General features: G+C 47.2%; 1 protein-coding gene across 1 annotated transcript in view; it reads left to right on the top strand.

The window, feature by feature from the left end:
- ADCY1 (adenylate cyclase 1) overlaps nt 1–16,099 on the top strand; it is a 108,490-nt gene that overhangs the window by 85,841 nt on the left and 6,550 nt on the right. The window contains exons 15-17 of the mRNA XM_058725631.1: nt 9,973–10,089; nt 10,549–10,695; nt 11,203–11,301. Of these exons, the coding sequence (XP_058581614.1) occupies nt 9,973–10,089; nt 10,549–10,695; nt 11,203–11,301 (363 nt within the window). The remainder of the gene's footprint in view (nt 1–9,972; nt 10,090–10,548; nt 10,696–11,202; nt 11,302–16,099) is intronic.

The raw sequence follows: 16,099 nt of genomic DNA, 5'->3' as shown, positions 1-16,099 counted from the left end.
TCTGTTCCGTTTATCCATGTGTCTGTCTCTTTTTGTGCCAGGACCATACTGTTCTGATCACTACAGGCTTTGTAATGTAACCTAAGTCTGCAATTGTGATGCCTCCAGCTTTGCTTTTCTTTTTCAGCATTTCTTTGGCTATCAGGGGCCTTTCTGGTCCCATATACATTTTAGAATTATTTTAGCTCTGCAAAAAATGCTGGTGGTATTTCAATAGGGATTGCAGGCAATATGTGGATTGCTTTGGGTAGTGTGGACATTGTAACAATATTTGGTCTTCCAGTCTGTGAGCGTGGAATGTCTTTCAATTTCTTTGCATTTTTTTTCAATTTCTTTCATAAGTGTTCTATAGTTTTCAGAATACAGATCTTTTACCTCTTTGGTTAGGTTCATTCCTAGGTATATTATGGTTTTTGGTGCAGTTGTAAATGGGATTGATTCCTTGATATCTCCAGCTGCTTCATTATTGGTATATAGAATTGTAACGTATATGTACATTGATTTTATATCCCGTGACTCTAACGAATTTATGTATTAGTTCTAGCAATTTTTTGGTGCGGTCTTTAGGGTTTTCTCCATAGCACATCGTATCATCTGCTTATAGTGAAAGTTTGACTTCTTTTTTGCTGATTTGGATGCCTTTTGTTTCTTTTTTGTTGTCTGATTGCCGAGGCTAGGACTTCCAGCACTATGTTAAATAACAATGGTCAGAATGGACATCCCTGTCTTTGTTCCTGACCATAGAGGAAAAGCTCTGTTTTTCCCCATTGAGGATGATATTTAGCTATGAGTTTTTTTGTAAATTGTCTTCATGATGTTTGAAGTATGCTCCCTCTATCCCTACTTTTGTTGAGTTTTTTTTCCATCCAGTTTATTTATTTACTTTGAGAGGGTGGGGTGGGGAGAAAGTGAGCAGAGGAGGGGCAGGGTGAAAGGGAGGGAGAGACTCCCAAGCAGACTCCTCACTGAGGTTGACGTGGGGCTTGAACTCATGGGTCGTGGGATCGTGACCTGAGGCAAAACCAAGAGTTGGACACTTAACCCGACTGAGCCACCCAGGTGCACCACTGTTGATGGTTTTTTTTTTTTTTATCAAGAATGGATGCTATATTTTGTGAAATACTTTTGCTGCATCTATCGAGAGATCATAGGTTATTATCCTTTTATTTTATTAATGTGGCATATCATGCTGATTGGTTTGCAAATACTGAACCACACTTGTAACCCAGGAATAAATCCACTTGATCGTGGTGAATGATTCTTTTCATGTATTGTTGGGTTCAGTTGGCTAGTATCTTGTTGAGAATTTTTGCATCCACATTCATCAGGGATATTGGCCCGTAATTCTCCTTTTTAGTCCAATCTTTGTCTGGTTTTAGAGTCAAGTTAACACTGGCTTCGTAGAATGAGTTTGGAAGTTTTCCTTCCATTTCTATTTTTTTTGGAACAGTTTGAGAATAGGTATTAACTCTATAATGTCTGGTAGAATTCCCCTGGGAAGCCATCTGGCCCTGGACTTATGTTTGTTGGGAGAATTTTGACTAATGACTCAACTTCTTTGCAGGTTATCAATCTTTTCAGATTTTCTGTTTCTTCCTGTTTCAGTTTTGGTAGTTTATATGTTTCTAGGAATGCATTCATTTCTTCTGGATTGCCCAAATTGTTGGCATATAATTGCTCATAATATTCTTTTATAATTGTTTGTATTTCTGTGGTGTTGGTTGTGACCTCTTATCTCTCTTTTGTGATTTTATTTATTTGGGTCCTCTCTCTTTCTCTCTTTTCTTTTTGAGAAGTCTGGCTTGGAGTTTATGTGTTTTATTAATTCTTTCAAAGAACCAGCTCCTGGTTTCATTGATCTATTCTACTGGTTTTGGTTTGTTTGTTTCCATATCATTTATTTCTGCTCTAATATGTATTATTTCCCTTCTTCTGCTGGCTTTAGGCTTTATTCGCTGCTCCTTTTCTAGCTCCTTTAGGTGTAAGGTTAGGTTGTATACTTGAGACTTCTCTTGCCTCTTGAGTTTAGAGCTGTATTGGCAATATACTTCCCTCTTAGGACAGCCTTTGCTACATCCCAAAGGCTCTGGACCATAGTGTTTTCATTTTCACTTGTTTCCATGTAATTGTTTTATTTCTTATTTAATTTCCTGGTTTAGCCATGCTTCCTTTAGTTAGGAACCTCTCTGTTCTTTAACCTCTATGTATTTGTGGTCTTTCCAATTTTTTTCTTGTGGTTGACTTCAAGTTTTGTGGTGTGGTCAGAAAATATGCATAGAATGATCTCAGTCTTCTTGTACTTGTTGAGGCCTGATCTGCGACCTAGAATGTGATCTATTCTGAGAATGTGCATGTGCACTTGAGAAGAATGGTATTCTGCTGCTTTAGGATGGCATGTTGAATATATCTGTTAAGTCCATCCGGTCCAGTGTGTCATTCAAAGCCATTGTTTCTTTGTGGATTTTCTGCTTAGATGATCTGTCCATTGTTGTAAGTAGGGTGTTAAAGTCTCCCAGTATTATTGTATTATTATCAGTTAGTTCTTTTGTGTTTGTTATTAGTTGATTTACACATCTGTTTTCCGCCAAGTTGGGGGCATAAATATTTACAATCATTAGATCTTCTTGGATAGACCCTATTATTATGAAATAGTGCCCTTTTTCATCGTTGTTACAGTCTTTGGTTTAAAATCTAGTTTGCCTGATATAAATATGACTGCTTGGCTTTCTTTGACTTCATGATAGATGGTTCTCCATGCCCTCACGTTCAATCTGGAGGTGTCTTTGTGTCTAAAATGAATCTCTTGTAAGCAGCATATGGATGGGTCTTGTTTTTGGGGGTTTTTGTTTATCCATTCTGATACCCTGTATCTTTTGATTGGAGCATTTAGTCCATTTACATTCAGAGTAATTATTGACAGATATGACTTTAGTGCCATTTTATTACTTGTTTTATCGTCATTTCTGGAGATTTTTCTGGTTCCTTTCTAGTCTTTGTTGATTTTGGTCTCTCCCACTCAAAGGACCCCCTTTAATATTTCTTGCAGGGCTGATTTAGTGGTCGTCAACTCCTTTAGTTTTTGTTTATCTGGGAAACTCTTGATTTCTCCTTCTATTCTGAATGACAGGCTTGCTGGATAGAGTATTCTTGGCTGCATAGTTTTGCCATTCAGCACACTGAATATATTGTGACACTCCCTTCTGGCCTCACAAGTTTCTGTGGAGAGATTTACAGCTGGCCTTATGGGTCTTCCCTTGTAAGTTAGGGACTTGTTTTGTCTCGCTGCTCTTAGGATTTTTTCTTTATCACTATACTTTGCAAATGTACCTAGGATATGTCTTGGTGTTGGCCTGCTTTTATTGATTTTGATGGGAAGTCTCTGTGCCTCCTGGATTTGGATGTCTGTTTCCTTAGCCAGATTGGGGAAGTTTTCAGCTATAATTTGCTCAAATAAACCTTTTGCCCCTGTTTCCCCCTCGCTTCTTCTGGGACTCCTATCTTATGAATGTTATTAAGCTTTAAGGAGCTGCTGAGCTCCTCAAGTCTGCATTCATGATCTAATATTTTTCTCTCTCTCTTCTTCTTCCCATAATTTTATCTCCTGTATCACTTATTTGTGTCTCTGCTTCTTCCGCCTTCATTGTCGTTACAGCCAGTCTGTTTTGCTGATTGCGTTTTTCATTTTGGCCTGATTGGTTTTGAACTTTTCTCTCTGCAGTAGGGATGTCCCTGGTGTCTTCTATCCTCCTCTTAAGCCCAGCTAGGATTCTCACGATTATTAATTTAAATTCTGGCTCAGGCATATGACTTACATCTGTGCCTAGACCCCTGGCCGTGACCTTTCCTTGTTCTTTAGGATGAATTCCTCCATCTTGGCAGCTCGTCTAGGTCTGTGCCTTCTTCTGTGGCTGCGGAAATCCTGTCATATTTCCTGCTCCCGAGAGCGGTGGCTTTATTAAGAAGGGGTTACATACTGTCCAGGGCCTGGCACGTGGGAAAGTGTCTGTGGTCTGGGCCGTGTGCTCTCTGTTGCTGTGTTTTGGCCGCTGTCTCCCTGAGCTCAGCCCTCTGCAGAGTTAGTCCTTGCCTGCCGTGGGCAGTGCTTGGACCTTGACCACAATGTGATGAGTTTGAACTAGGTGTGTTCTGATCTGCTTGTTAAAAGAGGCTAGGTCCTGTGTCTATTAGAGCTGAAGCTTTGCAGCCCTCTGTGGTCAGTAAACTTGGTGCATGTGGGGGTTTGTGCTGGTCTTTGGGGGGAGGGGCCCGCTGCTCCGGTTCTCGGCACACTTGCCCTAGAAAAAAGCAGCACCTGCGGGGTGCGGGGGGGGCAGGACTTGACGTAAGCAATTTAGGCTGCCGCTGTTGCCTCTGTGCCGTTTCCTGAAGTCAGTTTATGCTGAGGGGTGGGGGAGAGAAACGGTGCCAGCCCCCTCGCTCGTCCTTGAAGAGGGGAGTTTGCACCTGCTGCTGTCCAGGAAGCCCTCCCAGAAGAGCGGACAATCTCCTATCACGTGTCTGTGTCTGGGCCATTTGCCCACCCGACAGCGCAGTGCATCTTGGGCTCTATCCCCGGAAGGCCAGCTGAATTTTAAAACTCCAAACCTCGTGTGGTGCAGACCTGCTCCAGTCCTCTGGGGTAGGGTCTCACCGCACTGGGACTGATGCGTGTTTGTCCCAGAAGGGCCATCGCAGCAAGGCGCAAGAGCTTGGAGTTTGGAGTAAAGCACAACAGAAAGCCGATGTCCAGTGGAGCTGCCCTCAGCAGGTGTCTCTGCCCCTGTGCTGATGAACAGGGCAGCTCAGTGGTGCCCGCTGGCTCTTTTGTCCCCAGAGAGGCAATGCCACCTCTCCCAGGTGTGCCCTAAGAAGGGGGAACCATCTGTCCCAGCGTGTCCCAGGGCATCCTCAGATCACACTGTCTGCTGCCGGGCTTCTGCCCTGCTTCTCCACGAGCACACTCAGGGCTCCACACCCGCCACGCCGTGGACCCCTAAAGCCCCAGTCTTTGAGCCCCACTGGTTGTAAAAACCCATGATAGATAGTCAGCCTGTCTTGTTTTCCCCATCCATGGCTTTGGGGAAGTATTTTCCTTGCGTGATTCCCTGTGGCTTTCTCTCTCTTTCGCCTGTCTCCGTGACCTCTTTCTCCCTCTCCTCTGCAACACCCATGATCCTTTTCTCCCCTAACCACGTCTCTGCACCTCCTACCTTCCAGACGTGGCCTCTCCTCGCCCTCCAGTTGTGCCGTTTGTTCTGACCGTCCTCAGAGCGATTTATTGGGTGTTCAGAGTGATTTGAGATCTGTCTGGCTGTGTTTGAGGGATGAGGCAGGCCCAGTGTCCTCTCCCTGCTCTGACATCTTAGCTCCTCCCCTGTTGTATCGTTTCAGTGGGTACTGACCATCGTCTGTCTTCAGCTGAGGATATTCCACCTTGCAGAAGCGTATGTTTCTTCCTCCCATGCTAGGTTTTTGCTGTTGACATCATAGATTTTATGTGTACGTGTATTATGAATTCCAACGTATATTTTTCCATCATAAACGTTTCATTATATTTAAAGCCGTCTTATGAGAAGAAATAATATTTTTTTATTTTTTATTTAAATGTTTATTTTTGAGAGAGAGAGACAGAGCATGAGCAGGGGAGGGGCAGAGAGAGAGGGAGACAGAATCCAAAGCAGGCTCCAGGCTCTGAGCTGTCAGCACAGAGCCCGACGCGGGGCTCGAACTTGTGAACTATGAGATCATGACCCGAGCCAAAGTTGGACGCTCAACCGACTGAGCCATCCAGGCGCCCCTAGAAGTGATAGTATTTTTAGTACCGACATAGTTATAATTTCTGGTGCTTTTCTTTCTTCTGTGAAGGTCCAAGTTTCTATCTGGTATCTGCCTAGTTTCCTGAGGGACCACTTTTAACATTTCTTGCAGGTCTGATGACAATTCATTCTTTCAAATCTTGTGTGTCTGACAAGGTCTTTCTTTTGCCTTCGTGATTGAAAGATACGTGTGCCAGGGATAGGACTGTAGGTTGATGATGCTTTTTCCCTTTCACACTTTAAAGGCATTCTCTACTCAGTCGGTTAAGTGTCTAACTTCGGCTCAGGTCATGATCTTGTGGTTCGTGAGTCCGAGCCCTGCGTCGGGTCGGGCTGTGTGCTGACAGCTCAGAGCCTGAACCCAGCTTTGGATTCCATGTGTGTGTGTCTCTCTCTCTATGCCCCTCCCTGGCTCATGTGCTCTCTCTCTCTCTCTCTCTCTCTCTCTCACAAAAATAAACATTAAAAAAAGTTTTTAAAGGTGTTCTCTGGCTCTTGTCTGGGGTCGTTTCTGGCAATTTGCTGTCATCTTTATGTGTGTAACATGTCTTTATATCTGGTGTCTTTTAAGATCTGCCTTTTATCCCTGGTTTTAAGTGGCTTGATTGTGATGCACGCTGATATCGTTTTTCATGCTTTTTGGCTTGAGGTTTGTGGAGCATCTTGGATCTGTGGGTTTATAAGTTTCCATTAAATTTTGGAAAATTTCATCCATTATTTTTCTGATGTTTTTCTGTCACTCTCTCTCTGTCAGGGGCCCTGACTCCGCATGCATCAGGCCTTCGGAAATTGTCCCACACCTCACTCATGCTCTGTGCGTGCTCTGTTTGAGCCCCGCGTCAGGCTCTGTGCTGACAGCTCTGAGCCTGGAGCTGCTTTGGAGTCTGTGTCTCCCTCTCTGCCCCTCCTCTGCTCACGTTCTGTCTCTCAAAAATAAATAAACATTAAAAAAAATTAAGAAAAAAAAGAACAAAAAGAGGAAGATTCCAGCCCCTTTTACCAGACTGTTGTGCTGGGACATTAGCCTTCTGCCCTTGGTTCCCCTGGTTGTCGGGACTTGGGGCTTGGATGGAACCCCCACCGCCAGCTCTCCCAGGCACCCGGCTGGTGGAGAACAGAGGTGGGACCTGCTCAGCCTCCATGATCCCGTGAGCCACATCCTGGTCACAGATCTCTTTTGGCGTCTGCACGTGCCCTGTTGGTTCTTGTCTCCTGAGGATGCTTGTGCAGCATCAACAGCTCTGTTCACAGGGTTCTGGAGATGAAAACAAGCACTTTCCCACTGTTTGAAGAATGAGCTGGCCATGAGCACCTGCCTCCAGCCAGATATCACTTCCAGGAGGAGGCAGGGACATCGCTTCCCAGGAAGAGTGTGACTGGCTGTTCATTTTGAGTGAGCACAGCCTTGATTGCAGGCGCTGGGAGGGTCTGCGGGGCTGATTGGTTGGACAAAAAGTCTTTGCAGCACTTTGTGGGGGTCACGGTAACCGTCACGGCGCACACAGCCCACCGGTCACCAGCGTCAGCCGATCTGGGTCTTGCCAGGTTATGTTGTTCTGGTTTGTTCTGTTTATGGAGAGACGGTGCTCCCAGCCTGTCGGCCCTTCTCGGTGCCATGTGCCTGTTGGTAGGTGCACCCTGGGGAGTAATTTCCGAGATGCCAGCTCCTGCATTCTGTCCCTTAGGGTCCAAGGTCAGATTTTGACGTGTGAGAAGGGAAATGCCTTTGGAAACAAGTGCTCGCGTGGAGGGAACAGCTTGACGGTGGGTGTGGATGTGTCTCCCGTGTGTTGACAGGAATGGCATGTGTCACCCACACCCGCTCCTTCCTACCAATACTTACAGTTTCCTGGCCGGAAGAGGATTTCAGTGGGTTTTCATCTAATTTGTTGTAAACATAACAACACAACTTCCTCCGCTTAGTTTGTAAGAAGATGGAAATTTCCCCATCGCATTTAATGTAAACCTTCGCACCTGGGGATGGATTGAAAAACAGACAATGATTTAGTTTTTATTAAAAAATGTTTTTTAATGTTTATTTTTTGTAAGAGAGACAGAACACGAGTGGGGCAGGGGCAGAGAGAGAGGGAGACACAGAATTTGAAGCAGGTTCTAGGCTCTGAGCTGTCAGCACAGAGCCAGACACGGGGCTTGACCCCACGATCCGTGAGATCATGACCTGAGCTAAAGTTGGATGCTTAACCGACTGAGCCACCCAGGTGCCCCTCAGACAATGATTTTTTTTTTAAAGAGAGCTACTCTGATGGGCTGTAAATCTCCATGAATTGTTAAGTCCGTTGAAATAAACTGTAAGTCCAAAGCTTTTGCTCACAAGGTGATAAGCCAAGATTCTTTATTTTACAAAGTTAAAGCGTATTTAGTTACATTGCTTTTCTAAAGGTATCATTAACACAAACAGTGTTTCAGGGACAGCAAAATTTTTAGGGCCAGAGTAAAACTGCTATTGTAAAACTACTGTTTACTTCCTTTTTATCTCCTCCTGCAAAAAGCTTTCTTTTGTGGCTGTCAGTGCACACGTGTCACGGGTAATGAGTTGCGTGTGTCCTAGCGGACGTTCCTGGCTTGCTTCTGACGCTCACCTTGCTCTGATGGCCGTGGCCTCCCCCCTGCAGAGGCTTGCTCGTCTCCTAGCTTGCTTCTGGGCTCCCTCTGCTGTGCCCCCTGCTGCCTGACTGCCCGCTGTGAGGGGGAAGTGGAACCTGTCCCGTCTCCAGGCTCCTGGATAACAGACGGCCCGGGTTGTTTCCCCAGCACACCCCCCCAGAGGAGGCCCGGGGCTCTTGGCCCGCCGCGCTGTCCCCTGTGCTCCAGGCGTCCCCCGCGCTCCGGGCGTCCCCCTGTCCCGCTGCCACAGCTCTGCCTCTGGGAGCCCCCACTTCTCACTTTAATTGGTAAACGTTTTACTGAGTTTCCTGGAACGGACAGTCCAGGTTGAGTAGATAGCACACATTCCCCTAACCGTCGACAAGGAGCGCGGCCCCTAAAATTGAGTATTTTACATCCATTTTACGATGAGGAAGCCGGAGCGTGTCACCTGATCATGCAGTGGGGACTGGGGAATGGTGCCCAGGACACCCAGCTTTGAAGGCCAGGCCGCAGGCTGCCAGCGGGGCCTCACTGTGCCACTGTCACTATCCCCAGAGTCCGGTGTCCATGGGGCTGACGCACCCTAGAAATGTTCCCCGAGCCACTCCTCTCCCAGGTCGGGCTGGATCCAGGATGAGTGGCCAGCGGCCACCTGGTGGCTCTGGTCCCTGAAGGCCGGTGTGGCTGCCACAGGCTGCTGGGCGGGGTTGCTGCCATGGGCTTCATTAGTCTGTGCGTGGCCCTGGCGCTAAGAGGTCCCCCGCCCCCCGCCCAGCAGCAGACCTCGGTGGGGCCCCGCTGGGCTTCACCCCTGCTCCAGGGAGTCTGCACGTGCTGGATCTGTCCCCCGCCCCAGGTCCCCCGCCCAGGTGCTGCACCCCAGGTCCCCCACATGTCTCATGGTCTGGACCCCAGAAGGTGGCTGGGTGTGTACTCTGGAAATGGGGTGAAGGCCCCACTGAAAGTTTGAACCTCCCCATTTCCCCTTTGAAAGTTCCAGCTGATCAGCACTGGGGACTTAACCCAGAAATTCGTGGTTCCTCTGGACCCCAGTGACATTGATGTAATCGCTCTGCCCAGTGGGGGTGGAGAGGAGCCTGTGTAGACCATCGATCAGTGCCCTTGGAGTTTACTTTGGGTGGTTAGAGAGACCCAGGCGTTGTAGGAAAGGGATCCATGGCATTTGTGCGCAGTGGCAAGACAAGTATCATTCAGGGCCATCGGGACAGGGACAGAACAGACAGGCGGGGGCTTATCACCAAGGAAGAGGCAGGGGGTCATCGGACAGAAAATCCCAAAGGGGAAATGTTGGGGCTGAGGGGTCCGGTTGAACTGACCTGGCAGGGTTCTGGCGGAAGGTAGGACAGGACATCAGACGTCACGCAGGGTTGAGGGGCTGAGGGTCCCCCTCCTAGGTCAAGGGCGGGGGTGTGGCTGGACTGATGGTCCTGAGGAGAGTAGCTGCGCCCGGCTGGGAGGGGTCTGGGGGAGCCTATGCGGGGTGTGGGGGAAGGAAGTGCTCAGTGGGTGACGCAGGGTCTGTCCCCAGGCAGAGGAGGAGAGAGACGACATGGAGAGGGTGAAGTTGGACAACAAGAGGATTCTCTTCAACCTCCTGCCGGCCCACGTGGCTCAGCACTTCCTCATGTCCAATCCCCGCAACATGGTGAGCCTGCTTCCTGCCCCCCCCACCCCGCCTGCTCCGGCCGGTGTCCCACCCGGAGTGACCCTCCCATCACGTCTCTGCTTAAAATCGCAAAGCACCGAGGCTGGGTGGGTCCCCTCTGCCCACGCCCGGGTCACAGGTGGGGCTGGGCCCTGAGAAGCCCCTGGGATTGGTCCTGGGAGGGAGCATAGCAGCCTCCACCCTGCGTGGAGGGAGGGTGGGCTTCAGGAACCCACCACCCAGCAGAGCAGGGCTCACAACTGTCAACTCAACAATAGGCTTGGCCAGTGCCTTAGACCTCGAAAGGCTGAAGGCGGGGCCAGCTTGACCGGCTTTGGCTAGAGAGCATCCAGGGTTCCAGGGCTGTTTTCCTGTCCCCCACCACCCACCCCCCTGGCCCCGCGTGCTACCCCTGGTGCCATGGCTGGGTGCCATGGCTGATCTGAACTTTGCCCCCAGGACCTGTACTACCAGTCCTACTCACAGGTGGGCGTCATGTTTGCTTCCATCCCCAACTTCGACGACTTCTACATCGAGCTGGACGGCAACAACATGGGGGTGGAGTGTCTGCGTCTCCTGAACGAGATCATCGCAGACTTCGACGAGGTGAGGGCCGCCAGCCGCTGTGAGGCCACGTCTGCACTGTGCCCGCCACGTGGCGTGCTCCCTGCACACGGAACCGGGAGGAGGCTCATACGTTCTGTCCCCCCGGGGGGTCCAGGCAGACCCTGACCCTGGAGGAGGGCCCTTCGCCACCTGTAGGCACTGAGCTCCCGTGGCAGGTGCTGACGCCTGTCCCCTACCTAGTAAATGGGGTGTTCGGGCTGACGACCCTGGGGTCTGCACCTGCCCCACTCCCTGCCCTGGGGCGTCTCCTCCAGGTGACCTTGAGGTCACTGCTGCATGACACCTGCGCTCTGTGAGGTCCCTCCTGGGCTCCTCTTTCCCACGCCCTTGCCAGAGCCCCTCAGATCTCCCCAGACCTTGTCTGGTGCCTGCAACAGACAAGACACACTGCTTCTCAGCACTCGCTCCCCCTGCCCTGGGCTTGCTCTCAAAGTGGCTTCTCTAAGATGTTATGTAACGTTGAACAGTTTTGCGTTTTAAACAAAGCTCATGGACAAAGACTTTTACAAGGACTTGGAGAAGATCAAGACCATCGGGAGCACCTACATGGCTGCTGTGGGGCTGGCGCCCACCACTGGGACCAAGGTGAGTGCCGCTCGGGGACTGGGTCCCAGTTCTGCCCCAGACTGCTCCGGAACTCTGGGCAGGCTCTGCACTGAGCCCCAGTCTGCCTGATAAGTGGGTCAGAGCAGCGGCCCGTGGGCTGTCCATCCAGTGGCCAGCTGTCTCCAGACACACTCTCCCATAGAACATCGGCACCAAGGCTAGTCACAGGGGTTCCTCCAGCCCTGCTCCGCCCCACTGGCCCCCTCCCCACCAGCCCTTCTCCCTCCCCACCAGCCCTGCTCCCTCCCCACCAGCTGCACCCCAGTCCTGCCAGCTGGGCACTGTGGAGTGTTCCCCTTTCCCAGTGCAGAACTGTGAATAATGTCTTCAGGTTGCCTCTAAAAAAATAGGCAGGAAAAGAGAGGAAGTTGTCAAAAAAATGCAATGAATGCAAAACAGTTATAAATATGGGAGATACTAATTCATAATAATCCATTGATTATTATGTCAGTAATCATTTTAAATGTGAGTGGAAATATGCCAGTTAAAGGAGACTGACAGAGTGGCCAAGAGCATAAGACCCGGCTATATGCTTTATTTATTTGTTTTTAAATGTTTATTTATTTTATTTTATTTTATTTTATTTTATTTTATTTTATTTATTTTTTTAAATTTATTTTTGGGACAGAGAGAGACAGAGCATGAACGGGGGAGGGGCAGAGAGAGAGGGAGACACAGAATCTGAAACAGGCTCCAGGCTCCGAGCCATCAGCCCAGAGCCTGACGCGGGGCTCGAACTCACGGACCGCGAGATCGTGACCTGGCTGAAGTCGGACGCCTAACCGACTGCGCCACCCAGGCGCCCCAAATGTTTATTTATTTTAGAGAGCACGAGTGGGGGAGGGACAGAGAGAGAAGGGGACAGAGGATCCGAAGTGGCCGCATTGACAGCAGAGAGCCCCATGCAGGTCTTGAACTCACAAACCTTGAGATCATGACCTGAGCCAAAGTCAGACGCTCAACCATCTGAGCCACTCAGGTGCCCCAAGAAACACACTTTAAAGACACAGATACCTTAAAAATAAAGGATGTAGAAAGAGATACCCTTTTAGCACTAATAAGACAAAAATTCAAGTAGTGATCTAATTTCAGACAAAGCAAACTTCAGATCAAGGAAAATTATGAGACAGAAATAAAGAGGGAGACTGCAAAATGATAAAGGAGTCAATTCTCTAGGAAACCATAACAATCTTTAACATGTATACATCTAACAACAGTGTGTCAAAATATGTAAGGCAAAAACAGATAGAATCACAGGGAAGAATCGATGAACCCACTGTTACATTTGGAGACTGCAGCACCCTTCTTGGTCACTGGCAGGGCCAAGGGGGCATCTGCAAAGATGGTTGAACTGAACAGCATCATCAAGCACCTGGATGTAATTGGCACCCATAGACAACTCCATCCAACAACAGCAGAATACACATTCTTCCCATGCTCAAGCGGAACACTGACCAAGATAGAGCACATAAAACACACCTTAATGAGTGTAAAACAATTGAAATCATGTAAAGTGTGTTCTCACACCCAAATGGAATTAAACTAGAAATCTATCGATAGGGACATAGTTGGAAAATTCCAAACTATTTATTTGCGTATTAAGCAATACTTGTCGAAATGACATGAGTCAAAGAAGAACTCTCAAGAGAAGTCTTAAAAACATGTTGAACTAACTAAAAATGGAAATACAATTGAACAAAACCTGCGAGATGCAGCAGGCCCTCCGAAGGAAACTTACGTCCCTGAAGTCATATATTAGAAAAGAAGAATGATCCCGAATCAACCGTGTAAGCTTCCGCCTTGGCAAACTACAGAAAGGAGAACAGTGTAAATCTGTGGTGAGCATCGGGGGAAACATCAGAGCACAATCAATGAACTTGAAAACAGGTAAGCACCAAAGAAAATCAATGGAACTAAAAGCTGGCTGTTTGAAAAATCAAAAAAGTTTATAACCTCTAGCCATGCTAACTGAGAAAAAAAGAAAACACAAGTTACTAATATTAGAAATATTCACTTGTACTGAATTAATGGACAGTAAAAGAATGAAAAGGTATGTTATGAACAACTCTGTGCCCACAAATGTGATAATCTGGACCAAGTGGACCAATTCTCTGAAAGCCACAATCTACCAAAACTTGAACAAGGGGAAATAAAAAATATTAGCAGACCGTATCTACTAAAACAATTGAACCAATAATTGGTAACCTTCCAAAACAGCACTGGACCCAGATGGGTTCATTGAACATTTAAGGAAGAGATTACACAAATTCTACAAACTCTCTTCCAGAAAATAGAAGTTTCTAATTCATTTCTTTCTAACTCATTCTATGGATCCAGTATTACAATAATGTGAAAACCAGATCGATTACAAGGAAGGAAAATCACAGGCCAGTATTTCTCGCAAGTATGGATGTGGAAGTCTTCGACAAATGTTCATTGACTCCAACATTGTATGAAGAGAATAATACGCCACAAACAAGTTGGATTTATTCAGAATACCAAAGCTGGTTCAACATTTCAAAATGAGTTAATGAAATTTACTGTATCCACAGGATAAAGAAGAGAAATCACATGATCACATCAATTAATTGAGGCAGAACAGCCATTTTGACAACATCCAAACTCATTCCTGATTTAAAAAACAACAAACATAAGGAAACTCTACAAATAGAAACCTTGTGAACTGGGTAGAGAACATCTACCAAAAGGTGTAGTTTAGTATCATACTTAATGATGACAAACAAAGCATCATGCTCACATCAGGAGCGTGGCGAGAATGCTCTGTCACCACTCCTAGTCAACGTTCATACTGGAAGACTTAGCTAGCGCAATAAGACAAGAAAAGGAAGTAAAAGTATACAGACTGGGGAGGAGAAACTGTCTCTTCACAGATGACATGATTATCTATGTGGAACATTAAAAAAGAATCCCCCAAATGTCTATAATAAGCAACCACAAGAAACAAGATTAATAAAGTCACTTCCCTACATACCAGCAATGCCCAAGTGGAATTTGAAATTAAAGAGTGCCACTTATATTTGCATACCCCCCCAAGTTAAATACTAGGTGCACATTTAAAAAATAATTACAACAAGATCTCTATGAGGGCAAGTGTATAACTTGGATGCAAGAAATTGAGATCAAACAGGTGTAGAAGGAACGTTCCTGCATAGGAAGACTCGAGGTCAAGAGGCCAGTTATTGCTGACCTTACAGATTTCCTGCAATCCCGCTCAAAAGTCCAGCATGTCACTGTGTGATATTGACCAGTTGGCCCTAAGTTTACACGAGGCAAAACACACAGAGCCGTTAACACAGGACAGCAGAGGTGGAACAGAGTTGGAGAACTGAACTACGGACTTTAGGGTTGCTAGAAAGAAAGCTGCCATGAGCAAGACCATGTGGTGTTGGGGAGAATGGACAACTAGATCAACGAAATGGAATAGAGAGCCCAGACACAGACCCCCATTGACAGAGTCAACAGTTCTTTGACAGAAGAGTGAATGGAGCAAAGGTAATCTTCAGCAAACAGTGCCAGAACAAGTACACACCTGTATTTAGAGAGATGTTAACACAAAATGGGTTAAATTACGTCAGAATGGATCATAGACCTCAATGTGAAGGGCAGAAGTGTTAAACATCTAGAAATCACATGAGAAAATCAAGGTGACCTTGGGTTGGTGTTAAGTGTTTATTTATTTTATTTTTTAAAGCTATTTTTTTTTTACATTTATTTCTGAGAGACAGAGAGAGACAGAACACAAGTAGGGGAGGAGCAGAGAGAGAAGGAGACAGAGAATCCAAAGCAGGTTCCAGGCTCCGAGCTGTCAGCACAGAGCCTGACGTGGGATTTGAACTCACAAACTGTGAGATCATGACCTGAGCCGAAGTCGGACCCTTAACCGACTGAGCCACCCAGGTGCCCCCAAGCTATTTTTTAATGTTTATTTATTTTGAGAGAGAGTGAACGTGAGCAGAGGAGGGGCAGAGAGAGAGGGAGAAAGAAATCCCAAGCAGGCGCCACACTGTCAGCGCAGAGCCTGATGTGGGGGCTCGATCCCATGAACCGTGAGATCGTGACCTGAGCCAAAATCAAGAGTTGGGTGCTTCACCGACTGAGCCGCCCAGGCACCTCTGTGATCAGTGTTTAGATGACCCATGGAAAAATCATCATTACATTGGACCTAACTGAAAATTTTAAATATGTGCAGGAAATACTATCATGAAATGCCAATCTACAGACTGAAGGAAAATCTTTGCAAACCACCTCTCTGATAAAGGGCTTGCATCAAACCCTAACTCAACAATAAGAAAACAACCCAGTTAAAAAGTGGGCACAAAATCCAGACATGTCACTTGCATATGATGAGTAGGCATTGGAAGAGATATTCTGTATCAGGCGTCTGCAAGGAAATGCAAATTAAGACAATGGGACACCACCGCACACTGATTAGAAGGGCCAGAACCCTGACGACGCCCAGCGCTGGTGAGGACGCCGAGTGGCAGGGACGCTTACCGCTGGTGGGAGCACAGAGTGGGGTGGCCGCTGTGGGGGACAGACAGTCTGGCGGTTTCTTACAGAACTAAATACACTCTTACCGTACGTTCCAGCAATACTGCTTGGCATTTACCCAAAGGGACAGATGACTTAGGGCCATGAAACATCTGACACGGATGTTTACAGCAGCTCTACTCATGATTGCCAAAACCAGGGAGCAACCAGGATGCCCTTTGGTAGGTGAATGGATAACAGACTACGGTCCATCAGCTCTAGAAAG

Source organism: Neofelis nebulosa, chromosome 4, assembly GCF_028018385.1.
Source record: "Neofelis nebulosa isolate mNeoNeb1 chromosome 4, mNeoNeb1.pri, whole genome shotgun sequence".
In the NCBI taxonomy this organism is placed as follows: Eukaryota; Metazoa; Chordata; class Mammalia; order Carnivora; family Felidae; genus Neofelis; species Neofelis nebulosa.
The sequence above is the reverse complement of the archived record's forward strand: the minus strand, read 5'-3'. Positions and strand labels throughout refer to the sequence as shown.